The following is a 15,578-nucleotide window of genomic DNA, read 5'->3' as shown; positions in this document are numbered from 1 at the left end:
TTACAAAGCAGATTGGCTTTCCATCCATTTTTCACAAAAAGTGTGCCATAAAATGCACCATTTGGACCCCTTAGTTAAAAAAAAAGTATTGGGGAAGAACCCTCCCACAAACAACCGAGGACTGGTTAGGGCTCACTTGCTCGAGGCGGTTACTCTTGCAGATTTATCGTAAATATTTACATCCACCAGTAAAAAAAACTTCAGCCACAGCTACATTCAGCCAATACCTGCTTTATGCCGCGGCCTAAGAAAGGGACCCATTGTTTTTTTTAATGTATTGCTTGCTATCTGTGTTGTGTTTTGAACAAAAGTGGCCAAACCTTTGTAAATACATTCAGTGTTTGCTTTCTGTGGGGGCAGATACTGGCCTGTTGCTTCACCCATTAAGTGGAGGAAAACATTCCTCAACACATGGCATATTTGGACTCCTTTAGAATCACAAGAACAAGCAAGTGCTGAGACCTGTATTGGACTCGAAATGGCATGCGGAGATGCAACAATTTGTTAGCTTTTGAAGTCCCATAGACTTCCTTGCCAGGTGGTGCTTTTTCGCTCATAATCAGATAAGATGATGCATTGTTGCATCGTTGCCTAATATTTCCAGTTAGTTCAATACAAGGTGTGATTTTAAATGTTGTCTGAAACGGCGCTGAACTCTTCCTAGCCTCCCTTGCTAAAGGAAACACAAAGATTTGCTCATGGTGTCCGTGGCTCTGGCTGGAAGCTGCGTGAAAGGGATCCCTTTTCTTGGTAGTGTGGTCTTCTTTCAACTTCCGGCAAGCGAACGCAATATGCAAATCATTCTGCGGGAGAGATGGGGATAGGCCGGAAAGCTGTGAAATGGGCAAATAGAACAAGAGAACCCATCCAGGAGGGACAGGGAGAAGAGAACTACTTTATGTGCATGCCTCGACGCCATTGTTCTCTTCCTTGGTAAAGAGTTTAGGAGAAACGAGAAATGAAAGACACACTGCTCAAGGAACTGGACGCTCAGCACGTGTGGAGCCCACCTCAGCCTCCTCCCCCTTTCCCTAGCTTGGAGACCGATCCAGAATACCCCAACCCTGTGACCACTCACCCGTATGGAATAGGAGGCCCCTAGAGGTTTTCATTCGCCTGTGGCTCTCCTGATATTTTAACCTATACATTCCAGGGGTCCTAGCGGGTACAGGCAATGGTGCAGGATAATGGGAATGGGTTTGCAGGCCAAACTATCTAGATATGCAGTTTGCGCACCCCTGCCCCTTAATCCCTTACAATGCTCATTCTCTTACTATCTCATTTTAGCATGGACATATTTCAGGCATCCCTCTTCTGTCATTCTGTCTCTCTCTGCATAGACCACCCACCTAACACCTCAATGGAAGATCACACTGCAGAACATCTGGCCGCTCGCATACTTTTCTTTTGGATCCTGGGATGTATCCCCCCCCACAGCTCTTCTTGTGGTCCCTGCTTGGATCGGGAAAAACGTATTGTCAACCCTCCAGAACTTCAGTAATTCGCTGTACGGGCCAGTCATTGATGACACACGTTCTCTGAACCCCATGCCACGTCCATCTGTGTTATATCAGTCTCATTAGAATCCTCTCTGGGTACTGTGAACATCCGACTGCGCCATGCCATGGATGGAACTCTGAGGGTGGCGGTGAGGCAAAGCTATAACAGTGCCAGTTAGGCCCGAGTGGAAGGGGTGACGGGTGGACTGGTGGATGCTAATCGATACAATATTGATAACTACTTATAAATGTCCATCTCCTTTCCTGACTGACTTAATAACTTAACTTTCATACACCCTGAAGCTGGTCGCTTCCACATTAGCCTCTGAGCACTCGTGAATCTGTATGGACACCATTTTGTCAGTATGCTCCTTCTTACCTGAGCACTCCTGAATAGGTATGGACACCATTTTGTCAGTATGCTCCTTCTTACTTGAGCACTCGTGAAGCTGTATGGACACCATTTTGTCAGTATGTTCCTTCTTACTTGCACACTCCTGAATAGGTATGGACACCATGTTGTCAGTATGCACCTTCTTACTTGAGCACTCGTGAAGCTGTATGGACACCATTTTGTCAGTGTGCTCCTTCTTACTTGAGCACAGTACGTTTTTTTGTACCATCAATTTTGAAAGCTTTTCTCCTCCCTCTAATTTTATGACCCCACCAGCACTGCCCAATTGCCATATGCCTAGTCAGATTCCTTCACCCGTGTATGTACATCCCTCTACAATGAACATGTGTCTAAGATTTAAACTACCACTGGGCCTTCCTCAACGTGCCACAAGTTCGTCAAGGCAGACACATCTTTTGACTGCGCTCTCCAGGTCTCTACGTCTTTGCAGATGTCTCTGACCCGCTGGCACTATACAGCAGGCTGGATCTCAGTTCCCCACCGGAGCTCGCATGTTTTTGCACTGGAAAAGTGCACCTGCATTTGAAATTCATGTGTTCTCCTCATATGAGGCGACTCTTCCCGAACGGAAGCCAGCCAGATATATTCGATACAAGCAGTCTCGCATGGAAGAAGGCAGCACAAGACACTCTATGCTCTCAAAAGATTGTAGTGGTGGCCCAGTAAACCAGCAGAACTATCTCACCCCAAACCACATCAGAATGAGCCCCTAGGTTGTTATTGTGATTAAGCCGTTCCACCCCAAACCATGGGAGGCCTTAGAGGTTGACAGCAGAGCTTGTACCTTCACAACAATCAGTGAATGCATCATCACTTGGCATGGAATTTCGGGATCTGTTGTACATCTAGCCCCACTTTTTGAACATGTTCCCAATTTTCCAACGTGTAAAGCCCCAGCCCAAATGAGATAATGAAAAAAAGGCAGACGTTCTGCAGTTCACAGCGATTCCTAACTCATCCAAGTCGCACGCGCTCTTCCCCGTAAACTAAAACATATTGCTACGTTCTACACTCTCCAATTATTGGATATTAATCCTCAGGGGTACTATATATTCCATGTTATTCAATGGAACACAATGGACATTCTTTTGCTGTACATTGTTCCACAATGGCAAGCAAAAAGAGCGGTGGCAGGGGCGCTACTCTGGGTCCCACCTGCAATTTGCTCAACAGTCCAAAGATCTTCTCCTCCTAGCGCACTTTCATGCCTCAGCGATCACTCACAATGGTTAACATGATAAATGTAAATACATTGTATCAATGAATTACAAGAAGCATATTACCATACGTTACAAAAGTAATTCATTAGTATATGTTGCACGACAACATGTGCTTCACCCTCTCTGAGCTTTCACAAAACTAAAAGCATCATTTTACTTTTCCCCTTAGAAAAATTAAATAGTTCACATCTGGGTTGCCCCAAAGCACTAAAGACACAGGCCTTTGTGTCCTTGCACACAGGGGTTCTGGGTATGCCACCAGTCCTGCCTGCAGAAATGTATGGAAGGTTGGCAGGCCTGTTCCTGAATGCCACAGTTCAGACTGTGGGGCATTTATATCTCAGAATGGGATGGAGAGGAGGGGTGTTTAAGAGGATGGGATAGAGGGCAGATGTGTGTAGGAGGAAGTGAGGTTTCATGGCTTACTGGATACATCCCCCATGTTGCACTCCCACATCAATTTCAATTTAAATTTCCTGATTTGAGGAAAACATCAAAAATACTCAAGTGCAGTTTATTAACAATTGACCATTTTGCAGAGCATTCCATAGCCCCTTACAGGGTTAAAGTTCATCGTTTTCACAGAGAGAGCTCAAGTTATTACATACTTTCATTCCTGAAAAGTAGGAAAATATATAAAAGTCATCCCCCTGAGAACATCAACAATTGCACTTGAAAACCTGACCAATCCCTACACAGGAGCAGTGAAAGCTTTTATGAACTTACCTTGGTGGCATTCTGTATGGTCCGCCGCACAACCTCTTTAATAGGGGGAGCATTTTCTGCAGGAGGTTGGGTGAACACCTCTGCTCGGGTAATCCCTTTCCACAGACCCTGCTCAGGCCATCCTAGCTCCAAAACCGGGGTCGGGGTGTCAGTTTTTCCTGGCCAGTAGCTGAGACTTAGATCTTCAGCAAGCTCTGGGTCCTCCTCGAGTTCCACCTCTCCTGGCTGGTAGTCCTGCACCAGGTCCACAAGGCGGGTAACTTCCTCCTCAGACAGGAAGTGGCGCAGCCTGTCCTTTTTTAAGCAATCCTGGAAGGCCTCCGACCCAGACGATAAGAGAGCCTCCAAGGCCAGGCGCTGGCCTTCCGAGTAGTAGAAATCAGGGCACGATTCAGTCACTTCCACGTAAGCCTCATCCTCCTCTAGGCACTTGAGCTGGGAGTTCGCCATCTTTGAGTACCTTTCTGCTTTCTTACCACTTTTACGTTATACGAGCCTTAATATTGAAAGATTTCTTCTCTTTCGTGTCCTTGTTTCTTCCTTCTGTTCATGTATCCTTTTTTTTATTCTCGAATTATTGTTATTTGTTTCTCTGACTGTGTAGAACACCTTAAATATGTATTTGTATCTCAGTTTGCAAGGTGCGCAATCTTGTTTCCAGTGCAACTTTGGGTCTATAAGAAAAATACTCTAAATAAAAAAAGAAATATAAAAATAGGTACAAGACACAGTAAAAAATGTACACTTTTATCTTAGGTTGTTTATGCTTTTAGGTTTTATCCCAGGATAACTTCTGCCATTGGCATAGTCTCTTGGCGATTTTCCATTAAATAAATCTTAATTTTAGAGAGTTCGTAAACTTTGGAGATGGGCACTGTGTCCGTCCTGTCTGAGATTGGTCCCGTGGGCCAGTGTGCTTGGAAGTTGTTGGAAAATACATCACTTTATTTTCTGTTGTACAAAAAAAAAGAGAAACAAAACCAATTGAGCATTTTTTAAGAACACTTGCACAAACCCCTGTATACATGTGACACTTTGTTCATCCTTCTAGCCATAACATTTGAAATTGTACATTGCATTATATTTACAATAAAGACCAGCTGTACAAAAGACTATTGAAAATTATAAACAGAGCTTTATTTTTGGAAATAAAGATAAAGTTAAGAAAAAACATAGCACTTTCAGCAAGAACACAGTGTGTGCTTATCCACAGAGTCAGGATGACCCTGGACTCTTCTTTTCTGTCTGGGCCCTTGTGTGTTTAGAGTGAAGCAGGCACCCCTACCATTGTGACGTGATTGAGGCCTATTGTGCCAGGCCTTGTTGTACTGCACTGTGATTTACTTCAACGGTTAAGGAGTAAAGTGTAATTGAGCAGAGATTGTCAGCAAAAGCTACATCATATGAGCTCGATAGAGCACTGCATTACATTCTTCTCTCCTTTCCTAATTTCGACGATTCTACCCACCACTGACTCTCTTCGTGCCTTTCGGCAAGTCCTCCTGCTTTCTGGGGTTCAACGCCAAGAAAAACGAACTGCTTGTTTTTCTGCTTCCTCCGACATTGCTCCTCCTTTTCAATTCATTTTGTAGGGTTTATTTTCGACTCCTCCCTTTCATTTAAATCATAAATTTAGTCTGTAGTCTGCTCTTGTCACTTCCAGATGTATAATATTAGGAAAATCTGTCAGTCACTTACTTTTTCTTCTAGCCAAACGCTTCTTCAGTCCGAGGTTCTTTCTCGCTCATACTACCGAAGTTCACTTTATGTTGGCTTGCCTACTTATGAATGCTTCCATGCTCTATTCTTCATTGGGCTGTTAGGATTCTCTACTCTCTTCCTCCCTCTGCTCACATCTCTCCTTACGGTGCCCGATTGAAGTGGTTACCTGTCCATCACTGCTGTGAATTTAACTTTCGCTGCCTGGTTAAATGTATTCATGTCCTTGCTCCCGCTTATATCAGTTCTTTGATCTCTTGTATCACCCTACTCCCACCGTCCATTCTGCTTCCCAAGCTCGTTTTTCTGTCCCTTGCCCTCCCTGTGCTGCCTCTCACATTCCTTCCTTTCTACTCCTTGCTCCTAAACTTTGGAAGGCTATCACTCTCGATATTCGTTCTTCTTTATTTCTCTCTCTGTTTAAAAAACGTCTTAAGACTCACTTGTTACACATTTAGTTCCCTGATGCTGACCGTGTACCTGGTCCTTCATCCTTCCTTTTTTGTCATTTCATTTTGATGTACCGTTTTTGTTATGTTAAAGCTCTTTGGATAAAAGCGCTGTCTGAGCACCACAAATTAATAAATACATACATCGGAACTTCTTCCAAGACCTAAATTCCAGGTATGATTATAACTGAAAAATCTTGTTCTCAACGCTAGGCCATCCATCAAAGTGATACACATATCTAGATAATGTACAATACTGGTAAAGATTGCCAAGTCAAAGTACCCCCATCTGTGACATTGCAAAGAAATTGAATTTTTATGCGACTAGTGGAAAATTCAGCAAAGTTACCCAAAGATAAATCCTATTTCTATGTTGTTCCTCTCTAGGTGCTGCAGGAAGGCTTGTAGGGGACCAAGAGAATTTTGGATTAGAAGCGGCAACTGTCCCCTTTAAGCACCACCTTTTACTTTTGATCACAGATCATTGTCTGACATTTCCCCCCTCCACCCCCTGGCAACCGCACGGGCACAATCCATCACTCTTTGGATACGCCTTGGCACATACTGCAAGACCACTACTGGGGGCATGGGTGCAGTATGAAAGCTTTTCAACACAACATAACCTGGAAGCACCTAGTGGCAATGTTTGCAAAGAACGCCCTCCTGGCAGCTTCCTCATTTTTTAAGCATAAACGGACACTCGATCTTGCCAAAAGTCAGTGGTCACATAAACGGTCTGTGGTAAACCTAATACAAGGAAAAGAGGGACTCCACTGCAGAGCATTGTAGTTGTTTACTCAAAGGGTTTGCAATTCCCCAGCTGGGCATAAACTCCTCTTTTCAAAATGCATGCAACAAGTGGCTGCATTGCAATGCTAGGAAACAGTGGTCGAAGTGTAAGAAAAGGAGTAGTGGAGCTATGTTCCCTACAGGCCTGCCCCACCCCTTACAAACCCCATCGCCCTGCCCCCTCCCATACACAATACAAACCCCCAACCACATTTGCCTGCAGTTTAAGGAAATGTTCAGTGCAGTGCACTGAAAGTGCAAGTTACAACCTCTTTCTACACTGTTATTTTAAAACGAAACCGTTCCGGAACAGTTTCTTTTTAAAATAAAAGTATAGGAGCTGTAAAACTTAATTAAAAAAAGTATAGGAGCACCGCTCCCGTCCGCCCCCGCTCACTTCGACGACTGCTAGGAAGTACTTGCTCATAGGACAGAAGACCTCTTCACGAGGGAGTCTATCTGGCCCATGACCCAAGAACCACAGTGCTGGGTCCTTCTTCCCCATTGTTGCCTTTGTGGGACTTGCATTAGGCCAATTGTGTGGGAGTTTGGAAGCGGACTGCTTGGCAGCTATGCTACTCTAACCCTTACGATAGAGAAGTGACGAAGAATTCAATAGTTCAACCTCAGGAGGCCTCCATAGAAAGCAACAGAAGGACTACTTGGATTTCCAGATCCACCCTCCCTAAGTACTCTGCGGAAAACACATTGGTAGCTGGGAATTGATAGATTGCACTAGGACATGTACAGTACCGGGCTTTGCAATTTGATGGCAATGTCTAAGAAACCCTAAGGAAAAACATAGTCCAAAATAAATTAGTGTGCGTGAGATCATCGCTTGGGGACCTCCGTTAGATAGTGTCACTTCTTCTTCATTCACATGTATGGTGCAGATCTGAGAGCGTCATAACATGCTTTGCTCTGCTTGAATCTTGCCCTTCATCTGCAAACTTCTTCACCAGGATCACTTGCCAATCTGATACTAGCTAATGGGACTCTCTGTGATTACTCGCTCTGAGCTGCTCTGGCTTGAGCCATCTTTGCTCCAGACATCTCTCTGTAAAAGAACAGACTGATTCTATCGTATTGATTTTGTAACAGCACATCTAGCTCAAACCCTCGGCCATGCTGCCTGGAGTCTTTTCTTTCTCATCAGCACAGCTCCAAAGATGGTTCCTGTTAGGCCAAGCTGGGCCAGTGGAAGCTGCATTGGACAACTCTTGCAACTATTCTCTACTTGACTAAGAAGAGTTCTAAAAACTCCTACTGTCACCCTTTTCCAGCAGGCCAGCTCGCAAGCAAGGCTAAGTACACTGGCCGACTGTCCCTGGTCTTTTGAGGCAGGTCTCACTAGAAATACCAATATTGGGACCAAAAGGAATTTCAGCACATTTTGTATCCTCCCTTTGGCTTTACTTCAATTCCATTTGATTCATTCAATTTGTACTCCCATCAATCCAATTATCGCCATCAACCCTCTAATGAAAATTATTTAATGCAGTCAAGCATTTTTATATCACAATTATAATCTCTTAATCATTTCACCGATTTTCATTGTGAATTTTAAAAAATATATTGTATAGCCCTGCACCTTTGGAAGAGTTAATTGTGCTGCACCAAAGATACCAAAATGAAAGCAAACGCACCACAGGGTAATGGGAGCTCAGGAGCAGTTCTTTAATGCCTATCTTTCCTCCCAATTCCACATCTCGATGACTTGTTCATGATCATCCGTAGAGTTTTTAAATAATTTGCTCTGCAATCAAAAACAATGGCCTTCTGCTGCTGATATCTGAGTAAGGTGGGCACTGCGGTCAAATAATGTGTTCTGCTTTGACAATAGACATACCAATAATGGACAGATTTAAGTAAAAAGACAAGTAATGGTGTTGAACGTTGGCCATATGACTAAAATAAATCTGGGCACCAATATCATCTTCATTCGTCAGATATTAAAATGAACACAGATTCTATGTCAAGACTGGAGGCGACCATTATGCTTCCCCTTCTTTAATAAACAATTAACATTGATAGCTCACCAGCAATATTTTAGCAAAGCAACTGTTCCAACAAATTACAACGTGCTTAGATGCTGAAATCCTCAATCAAAACTTGACAACCAACCAAAACAAAACATTAACTGGAACTTCGCTGCACTCCGTTTCCCAGAAGTCCTTGGCATTCTCAACCATGGCCACCGATCATGTGACCCAGAACGACCAATCGTTATCAACATGGTCCTTTGTAGGACTGGAGCCCTTCTTTTACTTCCTCTTTCTTTGTTGCTCACAGCAAGATCAGATAAGTGCCAATTTTTTTTCACCAATCTTATTAGTGTGGGTATTGCCTGCATTTGTTAGAGTATTCATGTAGAATAGGTCTATTTGAACAAAAATACAAAAAAATAAACAAGAAAGTCAAAGAGACCTCAATGTGCGTTGAGCGCCTGGGTTTTCACAACAGGTTCTTGTGCAGCTGGTCTCTCTCTTCTCTCAGACCCGACCAGTAAGCAGGTCATGTTGAGCTTACCTCAGAGCACATAGCTCCCGGTGGGATCAGCGGGACTCTTGCTCTGTTCCGGGCTCTCACTCTCACGCGGAAGCTGATCAGCTTTTCAACTCCCCGATCCAGAGGAAGAAGCGTTCACTCATTGGCCTCTTAGGCTTCAAGTCTCACCGGGACTCCCATGGCCTGACGGGTCCGTGTGGGTAGGCTGCGTCGTCGCTCCCAGCAGAGGGAGCTCTGAATCCGCTCGCGGGTTCTTTTCTCGTGGTTTCATTTCGAGTTGGCGGTCAGTGAAGCCATTTTCTCATTCTAGAAGAGTAAGAATCGTTCGCCATGCTTTGGAGGAGCACTATTCAAGAACACACATTATTCATTCATTTAATTACTGCATGCAGCGATATATTCAATTAGTTACTATGTCCACGGCACAGTAAGGACTCTGAGGCAGTAAAAAAAGGAATACTGAGAAGGCATAACAAAAGAAGAAAACAAAAGAGAGACAGTGCCAAAATAAAGGAGAAGTCAAGAGGAGGAGCCCCATTTGCCCTCTGTGTCCTACATTGTCAGCATGGCACAATATGACCCTCAAGCAGACAAAGAATGGTCAGAGGAGGAGGAGGCCTGACCAGAGTACGACTTAGCCCTGGCGGCCAGGCTCAAAAGAGTCCTTGGGTCCTCTGTTGAAACCACTATAAAAAAGGCAGTGGCGGATATGCTAGTGCCCATACAGCGTCGCCTGGATGACATGTAGGTGCATCTTTGGAGCGTTGTGAGTACCTCGAAGGGAAGCACCCACAAAAGAAAAAATGAACTGCCAGAGGGAAGTATTCCGGTTCACAAGAGGAAGGATACCTCATTGACTCCCCTGCCCCCAAGCTTCCCAGAGCCAGCAGCAGGAGCTCTTTCTGATGCCTTAACGAGGTTTAAGAAAACCTTTTTGGAAAGGAAGGAGACCCCTTCTACCTTTGGACCCTGTGACAGGGAGGAGAATAACCAGGGTGGCAGACCCTCTAGCACCAGAAGAAGAACAACAGGGCACAGATGAGGATCCTTCGCCTCAGACAACAGAGGACGAAGAGGACTGGGATGACTGCACACGGCCCATCCAATCTGGAACCCCTACAGGCCCCGTATTCAGTGGGAAGCAGCATCTGAAGGAGCAGGCCAACTCTGAGCATATGTTCGTCGCAGAGGACTTGATTCATCCCAGATGCTCTGCCTGGGTTCTGTTCCCCCCGCAGCATAATGCATTACAGCCAGGCTTCGGAATGCCTTTCCACAAGGAAGTCCAAGCCAGACTCAGAGCGGAAGGCATCGGCCAGATAGAGGGGAAAGTGGCGCTTAGCCAAGAACTAGACGCCAGGATGATCATCTTTCTAGGTAAAAACTGCAGAGACCCCAAGAAAGGGATAGATTGGGCATGCAAGTCCTATTAGGATGAGGTCCTGGACATCACTGCCCCCGCTAAGATTCTAGACCTGTCCAAAGAGGACATGGAGATGGATAGGAAGGTAGACCCAATCACCTTGTCGGGATGGGCTCAAAGCGCTCTATGCCTCCTCGGCAATGCCAATTGCGCTATATCAGCGAACGACGAAAGGGAATCCTCATGAAGATAGACCTCAAGCTTGGGGAGCTTGCCACATTGGAATGGGGGCCCACTGCTTAGGGGCTCTTGTTCAACGACCCTTTTGTGAAAGAAATGGGCAAGTTTGTTAGCACCTTTACGGCTATAGATAAGGCCCAAGCCTCTATTAAAAGGGTCTTTTCTGCAAAGGTTTTCTCCCAGGCTGGAAGTGGCAGGGGCCGCTCCTCTCTCCATTTCACATTGGACAGAAGGTCCCATCAATTCGGCGAGTCGTGAAAGTATTGGCAAGACAGATCGAACACCTTCTCCTCTAGGTGAAGAGCCAGGGGCCGCAGCTGGAGAAGGCCGATGAGACAATCAGCACCACAGACCACAAGCGGGTCTCAGCTGTGTAGCACCGGCACCGCAATCGCTGATAGGAGGCTGGACAGCGAGATTTGTGCAAACGTGTCACTCCTTATCAGGAGATGCTTGCATCCGTGACACTGCGCAGGGGCTATAGCATGGACTTCTTTGCCGAACCCGCACAGTCACAGCACCCCTCTCAATAGTAATGTCAGCCGCATACAGGGCGGCATTATATGCAGAGGTGCGCAGCCTGCAGAATAAGGGCTCGATCCACCCGTGCAGAGACCAAGGGCTTTTTCAGCCCCATTTTCCTATTCAGAAGACAGGAGAAGGTTCGTCTGTTGATAAACCTCAAAGCCCTGAACAACTTTGTCCTATACCGTCACTTCAAGATGGAGGGCATCCACATACTCAGGGACTTACTCCGGCCCAGAGACTGCCTGGTCCGCCTCGACCTCAAGGTTGTTTACCTGGTCGTGCCAATCTGCCCACAGCATGTGAGGTTTTAAGACTCACCTGGAAGGGGCTTGACTGGGAGTGCACAAGCTTGCTCTGTTGGCTCTCATTGGAACCTTGTGCCTTCACCAAGATGATGAGACTAGTGGTACCCTCGATAAGGGGGAGGGGTATGAGGCTGATAATATATCTCGAAAACATCAGCTGTTCCTGTGTTTTTTTTATTTATTTACGTGTTTAGAGGAAAGCTACCTGAATTGTGGGTATGTGTTCGGTTGGCCAGTCATTTACTGATATGCCAGCATTTTTATGTGACGGCCAACAAAGAAAACTGAATAAAGCTGAAAAAGCATTCTTGTGCACCCCCGAAACAAAATCAGATCATCAATTACAGGTAGAAAGTACTCCAAGAAAATGTTAGAACGGAGTCAATAGGAAAGCAGCACTGATAATGCAGAGAGCTAAAATACATGGGATGTGCCTAATCTGTAACAAGCTAAAACATGCCTTTGGCTAACATTGAGGAATAAGCATGGCAAGTAGATCCAAGTGATACAGGAGCCAGTGCAAAGGCCTGCCACAGTCAGAATGCCCCTTCACTGAGAACCCCGTAAGTCAAAAATAGGAATGAATTGCCATTTGCAACTATGGGACACTTTTTCATTGGTGCCCGATACTATTTTATGCCCTAGCCCGACCCTGCCTTCTAATAACAACAACATACACCTTTATACGCAGTGTATCCTTGACTATGCCACTCTTAGCTCAGGCTTTGCAGTAATAGATTTACAATGTGTAGAGACTCGTAGGCAAATAAGGCACCGAACCCCCATGATTATCCCAGCACACACTCGTGCCTTTTACAATATTATACCGGTGAACCAGGAAAGTAGCAATAACGAGCAAAACCATGGCATCCCTCCTTCCCTGTGTTCGTAGCACCTGTTTCCGGCTTTCCCATACTCTCACCTTTCACGCACTGATTTCCTTCAAGTAGACTGTCTGGATACCTTTTGCAGAGGCACATTATGACACTCCATGGACCAGTCTAGGCTTACTGGGACTACTACGGTGGTGATTTGGCACAGTATAAAAGCCTATTAATATAACTTAACATTGTTGGTAGAATACAGGAGCCAGTGCAAAGGCCTGTCACAGTCAGAATGCCCCTTCACTGAGAACCCCATAATCAACTTCCAAAACATGAGTGTTGTTCATTTTTGCTCTTACTCTGAGGGCCGCAAAGGAACGCGCATTGTTTTGAAACATTGCTCAAAAATGGCAGAGGAATTAGCCAATTCTAAACACCCTTAAATTGCACAGTTAATGGAATTAAAATACTGCGCTGTATTATGACGTTCCCAGGATCGGAATATTTGATCAAGCAGGAAAGTAGATTGACATTACACAGTTCAAAAATCCTGCAAAATCAAGAGGGGGTAGTTTTATAAAAATCCTAAATTACACGTATGGAACCATGAACATTTGCAATTAAGTGCAAAAGGTCTCCTGCGTTCAATTTTTATCATTTGTTCTTGGAAGTGAAAAAAATGTGTCAAAGCAGGAAAAATTGCCTTTACAACTTTCTTTTACACTTCCGAATGCAAATGAGTGTAAATGCCTGCCGCAATTAAAGTTTACAACAAGCATTTACAATGGAATCTTGCTGCATTCACCAAGTGGAAAAAACATGCAGATTCCTTTGAAATACATTAGTAGAAGGTCATTCCGACGGTCAACTTGGAAGATTTGCCAGACAGAAGAGGTAAAGCGGTAGTAGACCTGTAGAGTCTGCAATGCTCCTCAACTCCGCTTTACAAGCCACGTACAATCCCAAAAGTGGCGGTAATCATTACTGCAACTTTCTAGCAATCCAGCGGTTTAGGAAGGGACCCCATGGACTTCTTAAATTATTATTATTAATATTATTAGGGTATTTATTGAGAGCAGACCAAGCTTCAGGAAGCAACAGAGCTCTTTACAAATCACAGGGAAGGACACAGTGAGGGAAGCAGAGACACACAGGAACGGGGTGCTAACAATGGGGCAATTGAGAAGCAAGGGATGTACAAGAGAACTAAGGGGAGAAACGTGGGGAGGGCAGATGACACAGTCTCGGGTTAGGTGGGAAGCGGAGGGTGTGTGGACCCAGCTGTTAGGACTTTGTTCATTGATGCCGACTTTTGGCACGATATAGCTTTGAAATCACCACCCCTCATTCACCCCATGTGTTACTCAAATTGTGGTAGGATACTGTGAGGAATTCGACCATCCGCACGGGGAGTGTGTGCTCGCCTGGGCTTTTTTGAATTTTGGAAATGAAAATGTACGATGGCCAATCAACCACCGAAAATGTGTGGGGCCATTCTGCACACATTTTTCATGCTCACTGCACAACAAAAGCATAGTCGAGTGTACTCCGGGAGAGCATAGGCTAAGGACGCCATCCTCCCCTGTCATGTTCAGCTGGAATGTGACAGCCAGGGGTACATCAAAAGCATCTCAGAGGGGGAAGATGACACCTTCCCTCTGGCCATGGCCAGTCTAATTAAAATATCAAATGCTCCATGGATCTGCCTCTCTATTGTCTAAATCTGCTGGTGGCAGCACATACTGATAAGAGTTAATTGAAACAGGCCTGCGGCAGGCTTGGCACAGAACAGACCAAAGGGAGGCAGGACTAACACCTCTTGGATAGTAATGTGTCAACTTGAAGCTAACCCCACCCCTCTGTATGAAAGGCAGTGAATGGCATGTCTGGGTCCACTATTTTCTGTAGGCAACCCATGCAGAGAGGACCCCTTTAAGAGGGAAGAAGTATATGATTTAAGGGAGACAGGAAGTCTGCTCTTGTCACAAACTTCAAGGGAGACCTGCGCTTTGATCAAGAGTCACAGAGGGCTCAGTTAACCAGAGAGACACTTTGATCTACAACAGACAGGAATATGGGTGGGATTTAGGAGTACACGCTATCACCCCTTACCTTTCCTGTTTCAAAACACTCTGGTCCTGACCTCATGCATAACAGAAGATTATTGGTGGGGACCCAGGATTGGTTCCTTAAGATAGGCTTAGCCTGCACCAATCACTGGGGCCCATTTGGCTTTAAAAGAGGGCTTATCCCCTCACTTAGCAGATCATCCAACGACTTTGAAAGGATTAAGAAGAAGGACTCATTTGGACCTTGGCTGAAGGTACAGTCTGCCTTACAGTTTCCCCCAGTGAAGGAAGGCCAGGATTCCCAAGAAGAAGCAAGATCCCTCCCCTAAACATCTCCCAGGGAACAGAGGGAGATACCAGACTCAGAGGACCCGTTCAGCAGCTCCAGAAGTGGTACCCAACCAGCACACAGTGTGGCCTGCTAGGTTCTGCCAGCAAGCTTCCTAGGTGGGAAGTGCCAGAGAGTCTCTGAACAAAGTCACTAAAGCCGTCCGAAACGCCTCAACCAGCGTTCCAGATCCGCCAACCAGCACAGAGACAGCGATTCTTGACCCTGAGCCGCCATCTAGTCCAGCCTGCAGCCGTCTGTCCAGCTTCACTTGCCAATCTGCCCGCCGTCTGCTACCCGCAGCTGTCTCCTGTCTTGAACTTTGTCTCAGGAGGTGCAAAGCATCCTGGAACCGACTTGACGCTGTCGAGCATCAAGACCATCTCAAGCACCAGGTACATTGTGGTTCTGTCCCCCTGCTCCTTCTCCGAAGGCCACTAGTTACATTTACGACCCCTTGCTCCCTTGTGCTGAAACCAAATAACTTTCAACAGTTAATACCGATTGCTTTACCAACTACCCTCCTGTCAGGACCCAGAGTGCATCCCTTTCCTTTGTGAAACTGTCTGTCTTTTGTGCTCCTTTACAGGGTGGGC

The 15,578-nt window shown here is 45.5% G+C and overlaps 1 protein-coding gene across 2 annotated transcripts in view; it reads right to left on the bottom strand.

Moving 5' to 3' along the window:
- Window positions 1–15,578, bottom strand: part of FAM83E (family with sequence similarity 83 member E) — a 552,552-nt gene that overhangs the window by 435,975 nt on the left and 100,999 nt on the right. For both annotated transcript variants that reach the window (XM_069637444.1, XM_069637436.1), the window contains exon 2: window positions 3,861–4,811. In XM_069637444.1, the coding sequence (XP_069493545.1) occupies window positions 3,861–4,310 (450 nt within the window). In that variant the 5' untranslated portion in view covers window positions 4,311–4,811. The remainder of the gene's footprint in view (window positions 1–3,860; window positions 4,812–15,578) is intronic.

This window comes from Ambystoma mexicanum, chromosome 1q (genome assembly GCF_040938575.1).
Source record: "Ambystoma mexicanum isolate Mex_15411 chromosome 1q, UKY_AmexF1_1, whole genome shotgun sequence".
In the NCBI taxonomy this organism is placed as follows: Eukaryota; Metazoa; Chordata; class Amphibia; order Caudata; family Ambystomatidae; genus Ambystoma; species Ambystoma mexicanum.
This window is presented reverse-complemented; position numbering and strand designations above follow the sequence as displayed.